Source organism: Castor canadensis, chromosome 11 (assembly GCF_047511655.1).
Source record: "Castor canadensis chromosome 11, mCasCan1.hap1v2, whole genome shotgun sequence".
In the NCBI taxonomy this organism is placed as follows: Eukaryota; Metazoa; Chordata; class Mammalia; order Rodentia; family Castoridae; genus Castor; species Castor canadensis.
This window is the reverse complement of record NC_133396.1, coordinates 82,568,317-82,582,913: the sequence shown is the minus strand read 5'-3', so window position 1 is coordinate 82,582,913 and position 14,597 is coordinate 82,568,317. Positions and strand designations below refer to the sequence as shown.

The window sequence follows — 14,597 nt, the reverse complement described above, 5'->3', positions numbered from 1 at the left end:
CATGATGTTTGAACACTTTTTTAAAGGATTTTAACAATTAGGAATTTCTTATATACATTAAAGTGTGTAATTCTTTAAAATACTTAAAACAGCTGGGTGTGGTGGTTTAGACCTGTAATCCCAGCACTTGGGAGGCTGAGGCCGGAGGAGTGTGAATTCAAGGCCAGCCTGAGCTACAAAGCAAAAGACCTTGTCTCAGAAGTGTTTGTGTGTATATGTATCTGTGTATGTTTCTATATATGTATTTAAAACAAAGAGAGATAAAATTTAATGCGTATTAAAATTTCCTTAAGTACCTTTGTATCATACTTCAGTCATTATCTGTCTAATGAGTTCTATGAGTAGCAAGGCAGTAACTGCTAGAGATAAAAAACAGGACACAATCCTTCTACCTTCTCAAGGCACTTGGGGCTCAGAAAAAAGAAAGACAGTAAGTTGTTTTAGTGCCCAGAAGAGAGCCTGAACAGTGACTGTGATGAACAGGTACAGCATAAACATAAGAATAAAAGACTCTGTGAAGAGCACTGTAAGGTTAAGCAAAGTTGCTATGGGAGTCCAGGGGAGAACAGCAGAGGGAGAAGACAGGAGGGGAGAGCCCACAGCAGTGTTGGGACAGGCTGACCGGATGCTAGACCAAGCATCCCTGAAAGGCCCATGTGTTAAAGGCTTGGCTCCTAGTCTGTGGCAGTACTGGCAGATTATAGAACCTTTCAGAAGTGTAGCCTAGTGTGTGGTCTTTCCTTTCCCAGTCAGGAGATGAATGCAGTACAGTTGCCATGATGTGCTGCCTTGCCACAAGCCCAAAAAGCAATATGGTCAACCAATCAACAACTGAATGAACATCCAATGAGCCAAAATAAACCTCTCTTCTTTATAGCTGATTATCCCAGGTATGTGTTATAGTAACAGAATGTGGATTAACCAACTAGACTTTCACAAAACCTCCCAATCTCACTTCAGGGACAGCATGCATTGGTCTTACTCTTGATCATGTGATACATGGATGGTCAGCATTTTAAAATTCCAAATATTTAACCATGTATTTTCTTTGGTTCTTATATTCCTATGCCGGAAGTGGCAGCGCATGCCTGTAATCCCAGTACACCAGGCTGAGGCAGGAGGATCACCCAGTTCAAAGCCAGCGTGGGCTACATAGCAAGATCCAATCTCCACACACAAAAAAAAAAAGGTTTGGGAGATACTTATATTCTGCTGTTTTCTCACCTGTCTATTCTTCCTTTCAGCTAATGCCTGCACAGATGAAGTTGACATCTGATCCTTCATGTCCTAATGGGACAAACAGAAGACCGGGAAACAAATGAAAAATATCCTTAAAATCACAGCTAATATTTCTCACAGTAAAACATTCATAATTTATTATTTTCTTTTTTTAAGCAAAATATTTTCAGAGTATCAGAAATAATTTTGTACGGAAACAAAAATTAATGGATCTATTAATCTGAAGCAAAACACTTTTTAAAATATGAGTCATTTTGTTTCTCACATTAACCACACACCAATATACTATACAGATATAACTATAATATTAATTTTCTTTTTTCTTTGAAGAAAAACGGCTGTCAAAACAGTTTGCCATTTTCTGTTAGCAAGCAGACTTATTTTTATAGATGCAAATGTGAAAGTAGTTCAACTTTTAGAAACTTCCTCTAAGACCTATGACAAGCAAGTGCTAGATCAAATAATGCCATCACTTTAGTAATTCCTATTGTGATAAATGAGTAATAACCACCTTGCTTCAACTTTCAAAGTACTCAATCACCCATGCAGCAAATACTGATGTCTGGTGTGTGCCAGGCATACAGCAATTACTGAAACCCTGCTCCCTTGGCACTCACATGGTGATTCATCTGCGTCAGACAATTAATGGGTTGTTAAAATGCAGTTTTCTAGGTCCTATCCAGATCTACTAAGTCACATTCTTTATGGTACATTTTAACTAGTCTCTCCGAGTAGTCTCAAAACTGAAACTTGAGGACCTCTCGTCTACACGAATTCTTGAAACCTCAAAGTGAGATGGTGACAGCCTTATCTCTGGACTGCCAATGTCTCCTCATCTGCAGGATCCCCTTTCTATTTATCAGTTAAAGATAACATTCTGATATTCAATTAACTTCATGTACATTAATAATTATAGAGAGAATATGTGAAATGCTCACTAAGGGTATAATATATGCTTTTTAAAAATAATCTTTCTAAAAAAAAACCAATGAGCATGTTACTTGCATGTGAATGTCAACATATGTACAGAAAACTGACATCTTAGCCTTTGAACACCATATGCAGAATTTGTTTCTGCTATCAGAAGTTGGATGGTGAAGATGAAGTGGCTGTAATGGACAGCAAGGAGGCTAGTGGGGGTGCTGGTAAGACCCTGTAATGCTTCTGGGTGCTGCTCAGATAGGTGTGTCCAGTTAAAAAACTCATCAAGCTGTATACTTAGGATACATGAGCTTTTCTGTACTGTTACACTTCAATAAAAAATTTTTTAAAATACTATTGCTCCTAATTAATAGACAGATGGTGACTGAACCAAATCTTTGAAAATAAATTTTGTCATTTGTGTCAAAAGCCTTAAAAAACATTCATTGCCTTGATTCATTAATTCCACCAAGGGCAATTTATTTTGAGAAAATAATATCAAGTATATACCAAGACAAATGTACAAAAATATACTCTGCAGTGTTATTTAAAATATATAAGAAAAGCAGAAATAAGCACCATGTCAAAATAAGAGACTAGCAACTTACAGTAAATCCACATAACGTAGTATTATGTACTAGACACAATGCTTAGGGGAAAAGTTCCAAAACCAGACAATACACAAATGATCAACCATGAAAAGATGTACGAATCCACTAATGAAGCGCAACTAAGAGAGATTTCTCCATTAGACCAAGTAAGATAAAAAGATTGATAGTATTTAGAATTGATAAATGTATTAAGAAATTTAGACTAAGATAGTCACTGAAGCACAGTTTCTAATTGCTAAAAATTAAAAACACAAATACCTACCTAATAGTAGGTATTTTTAATTTGATAATTAATAGTTGAATAAATCAAAGCAGAGCCAGATTAGAGAAGAGATTAAGAGCATGATCTTTTGTGTTAAAGACCTTGGCCCAAGACTTAGCAATACTTTTAAATAGCTGTGCTAAATTGGACAAATTACCTAATTTTTCTATTTCTCCATTTGGGATAGGGTTTTATAGAGTAATTATGATGACTAATAGAGACAATACATGAAGTGTGATTAACAGTGGCCAACAATATAGTAAACACTGTCACCACACAGAAGTATGCAACCTTTAAAAAGGATAATCCAAATCTACTCCTGTCTAGGATATAAAATCAACATAGAAAAATCATTAGCATTTCTATACACTAACAATGAGCAAACTGAAAAAGAATGTATGAAAACAATTCCATTTACAATAGTCTCAAAAAAAATCAAATACCTAGGTGTAAACCTAACAAAAGATGTGAACGACCTCTACAAGGAAAACTATACACTTCTGAAGAAAGAGACTGAGAAGACTATAGAAAGTGGAGAGATCTCCCATGCTCATGGATTGGTAGAATCAACATAGTAAAAATGTCAATACTCCCAAAAGTAATCTACATGTTTAATGTAATTCCCATCAAAATTCCAATGACATTCATTAAAGAGATTGAAAAATCTACCATTAAATTTATATGGAAACACAGAGGCCACGAATAGCCAAGGCAATACTCAGTCAAAAGAACAATGCAGGAGGTATCACAATACCTGACTTCAAACTGTATTACAAAGCACTAACAATAAAAACAGCATGGTACTGGCACAAAAACAGACATGAAGACCAGTGGAACAGAATAGAGGACCCAGATATGAAGCCACACAACCATAACCAACTTGTCTTTGACAAAGGAGCTAAAAATATACGATGGAGAAATAGCAGCCTCTTCAACAAAAACTGCTGGGAAAACTGGTTAGCAGTCTGCAAAAAACTGAAACTAGATCCATGTATATCTCCCTATACCAATATTAACTCAAAATGGATCAAGGATCTTAGTATCAGACCCCAAACTCTAAAGTTGATATAGGAAAGAGTAGGAAATACTCTGGAGTTAGTAGGTATAGGGAAGAACTTTCTCAACGAAACCCCAGCAGCACAGCAACTAAGAGATAGCATAGATAAATGGGACCTCATAAAACTAAAAAGCTTCTGTTCATCAAAAGAAATGGTCTCTAAACTGAAGAGAACACCCACAGAGTGGGAGAAAATATGTGCCAGCTACACATCAGACAAAGGACTGATAACCAGAATATATAGGGAACTTAAAAAACTAAATTCTCCCAAAACAAATGAACCAATAAAGAAATGGGCAAGTGAACTAAACAGAACTTTCTCAAAAGAAGAAATTCAAATGGCCAAAAAACACATGAAAAAATGCTCACCATCTCTAGCAATAAAGGAAATGCAAATTAAAACCACACTAAGATTCTACCTCACCCCTGTTACAATAGCCATCATTAGCAACACCACCACCAACAGGTGTTAGCGAGGATGCGGGGTAAAAGGAACCCTCTTACAACTGTTGGTGGGAATGTAAACTAGTACAACCACTCTGGAAAAAAATTTGGAGGCTACTTAAAAAGCTAGACATTGATCTACCATTTGATCCAGCAATACCATTCTTGGGGATATACTCAAAAGACTGTGACACAGGTTACTCCAGAGGCACCTGCACACCCATGTTTATTGCGGCACTAGTCAAAATAGCCAAGTTATGGAAACAGCCAAGATGCCCCACCACTAACGAATGGATTAAGAAAATGTAATATCTATACACAATGGAATTTTATGCAGCCATGAAGAAGAACGAAATGTTATCATTCGCTGGTAAATGGATGGAATTGGAGAACATCATTCTGAGTGAGGTTAGCCTGGCCCAAAAGACCAAAAATCGTATGTTCTCCCTCAGATGTGGACATTAGATCAAGGGCAAACACAACAATGGGATTGGACTTTGAGCACATGATAAAAGCGAGAGCACACAAGGGAGGGGTGAGGATAGGTAAGACACCTAAAAAATTAGCTAGCATTTGTTGACCTTAACGCAGAGAAACTAAAGCAGATACCTTAAAAGCAACTGAGGCCAATAGAAGAAGGGGACCAGGAACTAGAGAAAAGGTGAGATCAAAAAGAATTAACCTAGAAGATAACACACACGCACAGGAAATTAATGTGAGTCAACTCCCTGTATAGCTATCCTTATCTCAACCAGCAAAAACCCTTGTTCCTTCCTATTATTGCTTATACTCTCTCTACAACAAAATTAGAAATAAGGGCAAAATAGTTCCTGCTGGGTATTGAGGGGGTGGGGGGGAGAAGGAGGGGGCGGAGTGGGTGGTAAGGGAGGGGGTGGGGGCCGGGGGTAGAAATGACCCAAGCCTTGTATGCACATATGAATAATAAAAGAAAAAAAAAAAAAACAAATCTACTGTCCAACCCAGTGGCTAAAACCAACTGTAGCAACTGAGCACTTGAAATGTAGTCAGTATAGCTGAGGAACTTAATTCATTTTATTTTAATTTAATTAACTGAAACTTAAATTCAGGTACTGGAAAACTTTTAGGTATGTTTGGAAAAAATTAGTTTTGTAAATTTACTATTTCAACTGTACGTTTTATAAATCTAAATAGATTTAATTACTTCCAAATAAAATTTCACATCTGAATTGAGATGTGCTTAAATGTAAAATGAATGCCAGATTTAGAATTATTAGTACAAAAGTTTTAAAAAATTAATCTCTCATTAATATTTCTTATATTGATTGCATGTTCAAATGATAATCTTTTGAATGTATTAGATTAAATGAAATATATTTATAGTTTTAAAATGTAGCTTCTAGAAAATTTTGTTTGACATAAATGCTCACATTATATCTACTGGACAGCCTCCTCTAGATGTATCTGTATTGACAGAAGACCATGTCCACAATATCTTTTTATTTTCTGAGACAGAATGTCACTATACAACCCAGGTTAACCTCAAACTTATGATCCTCCTGCTTCAACCTCCTAATTGCTGGAATTATAGGTATGAATCATTATACCCAGCTTACAATATACTTTTTCACAGAAAGAAATTTATAGAATATCATGTTATTCCTTTTTATGAGTTTGTGTATTTCAATGTCCATAAAATGGCTGGAAAACTGTTGACAGTGATCTCTCCAGGGAGCAAATTATAGACTGGAGGGGCATTTTCACCTTTCAAACACATCAGAATTGTTTGCATTTTAAAAATAGCAAGTATAGATTTTTTATTTTAAAAATTAAAAAAAATTAATTACTGAATAACAGTAGGATCACAACTGTGTAAAAAACATAACTACTTTGTATTAAGAGGAAAATGACTAAGAGGAGAATACAACAAAGTGTGCTTAGGTATCATTTTGAGTTTCAGTTTCTTTATTTTTTTTTCCTGTAGTAAAATTGTTCTAATTTTCTTTAATGAATATGCATTACTTTAATGAAATATGTACTTTTAAATTCCAGACTTAGAGATTTTCTGCTTAATTAAAAACGTGTATGTGGAGGAGGAGGTTTTGAGTCCTGACTGGACAAATTCTTCAACACCTGTGTGGTGGGCATCTGGTGTATGGCCACTGCTGCAGGTAGAGAGCTATGGCTTTTAATTCTAAGATGACATTTTATCTAAGTAGGTTAAAGTCACCTAACACCATACAAGGGATCACCTTTATATTAGAATGTGGCATCTAAAGCTATGTTAGCAAACACTTTTAAACATTTTGTAACAATCTATCATGCCAAAAACATAATTACTCATCCTCTTCCTAACACACGAAGTTTAGAACCAGCAGTTAAAAAGCAGTCAGTCCCAATAAAATATGGTTCATCTGCCAAAAGAACAACAAATGCCCTGGTTACTTATGCTCCTGTTTCCATTTCATCACAGTCTTCCAAGCTGAATGGATGAAACATAAATCCCAGTGCTTCCTACTTAAGTCTCACATCCCAATGACTGTAAAAAATTCTTGGGTTGAAACCAGTTGTGGGTTTTTTGGAAGGAGGAAGAGTGGAGCAGGTATAGTTTGATTCCTTTTGAAAGTTAAAAATAAAGTCAAAGAGTGTTAGTTTAAAAAAAAAATCACTGATAAAACAGATCCAGAGAAGAAGAGGCTGACTTATCATCATTAAAATTTGTTAAGGTCACAGCTTAGCCTGTAACTCAGGTTTCCAGATCCCTTATTCATTTTTCTCTGCCACATACTGCAAAACTAAATACACTACACTACAAAAGTACCAAACTCACTTCTGGAATGCATTTTCAAAACACACAAACCTCATATGTGAAATCTAATAGGGTGACTTTACAAATGTAAAAATGATTACCTCAAAAATACAAAGATGGTCTGAGGATGTAGCTCTGTAGTAGCATATTTGCCTAGTATGAGCAAGGCCCTGGGTTTAATCACCAGCACCACCAAAAAACAAAAAAACTAGAGTATTCTGCTTACTTCAGTAAAAACTACCAGCAAAACTTAGTAAAAACTGCAAACTTCAAAGATGCTTAAAAATCATACAGAAGACTCTTTAAACAAGGGAGGCTTAATAAGCCCATGGCGAATGGATATTAATTGAGAAGTCACACAGGAAGATTTACTTCTTCAGGTAGAGGGAAAAAAAGGTGTTCAGAGTACCACTGACTCCCCCTGCCTAAGAAGAAGGCGTAATTGGCACAAGTTGTTTTAAAAATAAAGTAGATCAAAATTTTGGAGCAGTATTAAATAAAATCCCACTGATAAGAGTAGATTGAGAATAAATATAATGATTAAAGAATATATGCTTTACTGCAAGGCACCATTAAACATTAGGACTGACAGCAGTATCCTTCAGAAAACCTATTCTTATTATAAAAAAAGAAGGAAAGAAGGAATGAAGGAAGGGAGAAGACTACACTTATTAAAAATTAACTGGGGACTTATTCAGCATACAAAAAAATACATCATCTAAAATCAGGGCTTACCAGATTAGCATTTTGAACTGGCTATTAATCGGGAGGGTCTAACCTAAATACTGTCTAGATAGGGCACATAACATCAGAAATAGGCCCTCATCAAATGTGGGCCTATTTATAAACAATTTTGGCGTAAGTATATAGAAAGGCAACTACTGAACAAAACAAGAAATAAGAGTATATAAAGTTCAATGATAATTTACCATTTGAAATAATTTCAAGAGGAAATCACATGATAGAAAGTCTTTGGCAAACACATACTAAGGTTCCTGCCATATGTTAGTACTGGTCTGATCCCAAGTCTTTTTATTCAAGGAAGCTGCTTTCTAGTACATATGTAAAAGACAGCTGGTTCTCTTATATCTAGTTATGCTAATTGAATGGCTTAGCCATATAGTTTCAAAATACAAAACATATCTTAATGATGCAAGATTTTACTTAAATGGGTATTACTCTAAAATAATTCAGGACTAAAAATTTATCCACTTGGATTTTTTTTTTTTTTTTTTTTTTTTGGCATGCTGATAGATGTTTGCTTGCTCTGGATAGCTCCTGAGAAGCTGTCAAGTTATATATGACAATGTCAATAACAAGGGCTGCAAGATTTCCAGAAGCAATTCAGATGGTAGAAGCAGCCACCATCCAAACCCAGGAAGAGCTACTCTTCAACAATGCAAGGGACTGCCAATCAATCACAAAACCAAATGGCTTTACAATAGTATACTAAGGAAAAATGATCATTATTAGTGATATGACAAGTAGGATCACACTATTACAGTATGCTTCTGAAGGCAGCAGTTCAATGTTTTATTTTTGCTCTAGTAAGTCACCCAATACTAAAAACATTTTTTTGTCAATCAGAGAAGTTGTATGTGGGAAACCAGCAATGAATTCACACTAAAAAGTGGTTTCAGAGTCAACTTACTAGTTTACAATTAAGGGAACGAATTCTAAGAAGTGTAGGCACTTCTTACACAGATAACACAGTAAGATCATATTCCTTACCCTGACGATTTGCCGAGTACTTGTAATGAAGGCTTTTCTTATGCTCAATTCAGTTGCATCAAGGTTGAATTTCCTAGGATTTGCTTCAACTATGCGTGGGTCAAAAGTCAAGGTTAAGCAATTTCACTATCAAAAATCTGACAACTTGTTAAACCACAGAATCATTCATATGCCAGCAATCAAAACTGCCCTAAACTTTCTGAAAACACAGTCAACTTGACACTAAACATCCCAAAATTTGCCTGTCCATACCTATGTAAAGATCTCTTTGCTCCAAGACAGAGAGATGACCTGTCAAGTTAAGAAATGGTTCCTGCTAACCAGGTGTGGTGGTACACACCTGTAATCCCAGTACTTGGTATGTGGAGGCATCAACCTGAGATACATAGTAAGACTCTGTCTCAAAAAACCAAGGGTTGGGGTTGTAGCTTAGTATTAGATTGCTTGTCTTACATGCATAAGGCTCTGAGTTTGATGTTCAGCAACCCCCCTGCCACACACACACACATACACACTGCCCCTGCTGACTGGGTTTACTACAAATCTGTAGCTGTCTAAGCATAGGTGAGCCAGGACCTTCCTAATGCTTACCAACACCAATACTATTTTGACTTCTGATTATTCTTCTCGTGACAGACAGCTTTTGGCAAGCCTTTTACAATTGCCATTCCAACATACTTCCCCTTAAGCTACTAGGAGGCTCAATTATATATATATATATATATATATATATATATATATATATATATATATATATAATCTACTCCTTGAGCCAAATCCCCAGCCCTTTTTGCTCTGGTTATTTTGTGAATAAGAAGTCTCACTTCTGCAATCTTACTTTAGGCTTCCCACCACAGCTAGGATGCCACCATGCCCAGCTTTTTTTCCCTCCCACTGAGATGGGGTCTCAAAAACTTTTTTGCCCTGGGGCTGGGCATTGGTGGCTCATTCCTATAATTCTAGCTACTCAGGAGGCAGAGATCAGGAGGATCACAGTTCGAAGCCAGCCCTGGGCAAATAGTTCTCAAGACCCTATCTTGGAAAAATGACCACCACAAAAAAGGGCTACCTGAGGGGCTCAAGCAGTAAAGGCACCTGCCTAGCAAGTGTGAAGCCCTGAGTTCAAACCCCAGTGCCACCAAAAGAAAAACCAACTTTTCTGTCCAGCCTGGTCTGGAACAGTGATCCTTCTAATCTCAGCCTGTGTGCTAGCTTGATGACAGGCACAGTTCTACTGTGCCCAGCTACTGGCTGAGATGGAGTTTCAAGAATATCAACCCCCATTTCCCTTTACTGGCCCTGAACTATAATCCTCCAGATCCCAGTCTCCCAAGTAGCTAGGACTGTAGATGTGATCCACTGGCCCAGGGCTCAAGCTCTCCTTCTTAATCTAAAGAAATCAAGCCTTCATCACAGAAGCTGTCTTTGGTCCTTGTACCCTCTAGCATGGTCCAACTACCTTAAGTCAGACACTAAAAAAACCTCAGTACTCTCTTAGAGTCTCTGCAATTATATATTTGTGTCATTGTTTGATTAATATCTGTTCTCCACCTTAAATTCCATGAGAGATGGTACATTGTTTCAGTTATTAATCTAATCTCAGTAACCAAAAATGTCTGGCATATAGAATATTCAAGAAATTTTTGCAGAATGAATGGTACCTATTAAAACTTTTGTTCTCTATACATCACCATTTCTTTTTTGTTTGGTTGTTGAGACAGGGTCTCACTATAGTGACCCAAACTGATCTGAAACTCACTAAGTAGCCCAGGTTGTCCTCAAACTCACAATTCTCCTGTCTCACTCTCCAGAGTGCTGGGATTACAGATATAACCACCATACTTGGCCCTCACAATTTCTTTAGTTCCCCAATCTTTGTTACTTCCCTCCTGTTTGGGAAGAAGTACCTTCTAGTAACTGTACTTTTGATCCATCCATTCTCTTACTTTTTTTTAGGGAACATACTTGTCTTTTAATAACTCAAAAAGGTACCTCAGATCACTATGACAGAAATTAAGCATGCTACATATCAACTGCATTTGAACTTATGCTAACTATTGAGCAATCCTTATAGAAGCTGGTTTCCTGAATGCTGTATCTCTTTTATGAAAAACAAAATAGAACTCAGACATGCAACTGGCACATCTGAAGTTTTGATTAAATGGGCTTTTCAGATGAAAAAAGGCCACATAATTCAGCTTCAACAGATCTCTGGTTCATCAGTCAGACCAGCGGACTTTTCTTTTAAACATTAATAGCATGAATTAACATAACATATCTATTTTTATTAAATACAGTTTCATGTACAAGATTACTCTCCAATAAATACTGTCTTTTTTTTTCTTTCCCCTCCCCACCCCCTCCTGTCTCAGTACTGGGAATTGAATCCAGGATGCTGTGCATGGTAGGCAAGCACCCCACCAGTTGAGCTATGCGCCAGTCCAGACAACAGCATTTTAACATAACTTCTTAAACAGAAGGAAGAAAAGGATTTTCTTTTGATCTAATTGCCAATGTATAACACTGGTTGTATCTTTATGTACAATATTGATCTATATAATAATGACCATTAATACTTTTGTTTTGAGGTTTTTCCTGCAGTGCTGGGGGTGGAATGCAGGGCCTTGAACGTTAGATTGGAGAAGTGCTATACCACTGAGCTACACCCCAGCCCAAGAGCTAATACTTTCATAGAAGCTTACTGTGCACTAGGCACCATTCTAAGTTCTTTACACGTGTAATTCTTTTGACAATCCTATGACCTAGGTACTCTTATTATCCTAACTTTCTAATGATAAGGAAACTGAAGCACAGAAAGGTTTAGGAATGTGCTCAAAGGCAAAGAGTTAGTGACTGATTGTGATTCTATAATAAATACATATTTGGTCTCTGCCTCTCATTACTGGCACATAGGTCCTAAATCCCTTAGAAACTCTAGAGTGATTAAGGGTCATTCTGTATGCTAATGAGATGACTGAAGGCTGGAAGGTCTTAGACAGCTATAGAATAAGGGCTGGTCATGATGGGAACCTACTTTGCGATAACAGAGTATGAAATTTCAGTTCCAGTCCCTTCCCATCTCTGGGAAAGGGATAGGGTCTAAAGGTTAAGTTGATCACCAATGGCCAATGATATAAATCAATCATGCCTATGTAATGAAGCTTCCATAAAATCTCAAATGGACAGGGAGCTTCCAGATACATGAACAAGTGGAGATCCTAGACAGCGGTGCTCTTGAAGAGGGCATGAAAGCTCCATGCCCGTTCTCCCATACATCACTCTAAGAAGCTGTTCCACTTGCATATTTCGTGTAATAGCTTTTATAATAAATGCGGATCATAACGAAAGTTTTTCCCTGAGTACTGTGAGCTGCTCTAGCAAATTAGTCAAATCTGAAGGGGGTGGGGGCTCAGAAGCATAGGTTAGAACTTAAGAGCTTGGGACTGGCATCTGAGGATCTTATGGGATCAGATGCTAGCTCCAAGTAGACAGCGTCAGATATGGGGATCTTATGGGATCAGATGCTAGCTCCAAGTAGACAGCGTCAGAATTGAATTATAGGACTCCTAGTATCTGTTGGGTAATTGCTTGTCATGTAGGGGGAAATACCCACACATAATACGGTGTCAGAAATACTTTACTGAGTGTGAGAGTAGAGAGAAAAAAATTTGTTTTTACCTTCATAGTGGTGAAGCCAGAACTTGACCATCAGCAGTCCAGGGTCAAAGTCACAACCACTGCACTATGCTGCCTCCATACTGTAAGACTGTTACATGCTGTAGAAGAACTAGGCTATTCTACCTTAGCTTACTGTGCAATTATTTTAAATGTGTCATGGTACAAATAAGAGCAATGTCAACTGATTATATAAAGGAAATACCTTTTTTATGTACTTGAGACATATGGATAAAAACCTCTCCGTTTGCATATGTACCCCAAGTGGCACAGGCATCACAGAAAAGGATATTGATAGTTTCATCAAGGTCCTCCAGATCCCACTCTATGCTACGGAGGTTGTTTCTCAGCTCGTTGGTGGTCCAGTCGATTTCTTCCCTTGTTGCTACAGAGGGGTCCTGGAGGAGCTCCGTCCATCTCTGAAACAATCCCTGGGCAGTGTTGACTGCTTTTTGTACCTCTCTGTAATCAAGGGGAAGGAAAAGAAGAAATCACACATGACATATCCCATGAACAAGTGAACAATCATACACCAGCCTCAGCAACCACAGTTCCCCCAGAAGGTGGCTCTTCATGAACAAGCATCAAAATTTGAATATACAAACTAAATATTTTGTTCTCATCAGATTCTCAGAATAAAATAGACATTATTTAAGAAGCTCTAACACCAAGATGTTTGAGGGGAGCAAATTTAATTCTTCTCTGAACAGACTACAGATAAAAGTAATATAAAGCAGCAATTCCACAAGTTGACTACAGGGCCCTTAACATTCCACTGCTTCTACTAGGTGTCACAGTAATTTATATTCAGATGAAAAAGTCCTGGGCGCTGGAAGGGGCAAAGAAAGGGTTACTCTTACATAGCTTTTATTTTATAGATTGAGGATTTTAATCTGAGACATTTTAAAATCCAAATCTCATTAGATGTCCAAACATTATTAGTTTTAAATATATCTACTTTCTAGACTTAAAAAAAATGCTGTCCAACAGACTATAGTGTTTTTCCTGTTTAGAGTGTGAGACTAGACCAGTAAGTGCTATGATCTATTTGCAAGGTTTTAAGAACATTCCCCCAACCACTGGGCCAATATCCAACACTTAAATCTTATATTCTAACACTACTGAATAAAAATGCCAAAAGAGTAGTGTTAGGTCATAGGGTCTCTCATATAAAAAGATAATAACTCCAGTTGCTCCAAACTAAGAGAACTGTTTTGATCCTTTTATAATTTCTTAACCAATTCTTCTGGAACAGCACAAAAATGTGTTCTAGATGGTTAGTGTGTCTGGTGCCTATGGCTTTAAGATAGAGTCTGCATGCATCCTGTTCCCTCTCACATTTCAAGTACCAGACAAGAAAAGAGAAAGCACTAACAAAAATTATGAAAAGCATCTTACAATATTTAGATTTTTAGCATAGTAGTAAGAGCTCAAAGGCTAAATGTTAAAGAAATAATATATCTACTGGACCCAGACAGAATCAAACAGGGAACTATAAGGCCAACAACCAATCTATGAAGAGATGTTCACATCTAGTTTATGGGTTAGGCAGTCCTCTCACTGTTCCTTAAGTCAGCCTTCAGACTTCCAGTGTTAAAAAGAAATTCTATTCCTAGCCAAAGCAGTAAGGCAAGAAGAAGTAATAAAAGTAACACAAATAGGTAAAGAAACTGTCAAAGTATCCCTATTTGGAGATGACATGATCCTATACCTCAAAGACCCAAAAAACTCTACCCCAAAACTGCTAGACACCATAAACAACTTCAGCAATGTGGCCTTTCTAGACACTAACAATGAACAAATTGAGAAAGAATATAGGAAAACAATTCTACTTACAATAGCCTCAAAAAAAAAATCAAATACCTAGGA

The 14,597-nt window shown here is 37.0% G+C and overlaps 1 protein-coding gene across 1 annotated transcript in view; it reads right to left on the bottom strand.

Moving 5' to 3' along the window:
• Stx6 (syntaxin 6) overlaps window positions 1-14,597 on the bottom strand; it is a 52,939-nt gene that overhangs the window by 20,117 nt on the left and 18,225 nt on the right. Inside the window, exons 2-4 of the mRNA XM_074047311.1 lie at window positions 13,021-13,190; window positions 9,054-9,148; window positions 1,225-1,287 (exon numbers count right to left, since the gene is read on the bottom strand). Coding sequence (XP_073903412.1) covers window positions 1,225-1,287; window positions 9,054-9,148; window positions 13,021-13,190 — 328 coding nt within the window. The remainder of the gene's footprint in view (window positions 1-1,224; window positions 1,288-9,053; window positions 9,149-13,020; window positions 13,191-14,597) is intronic.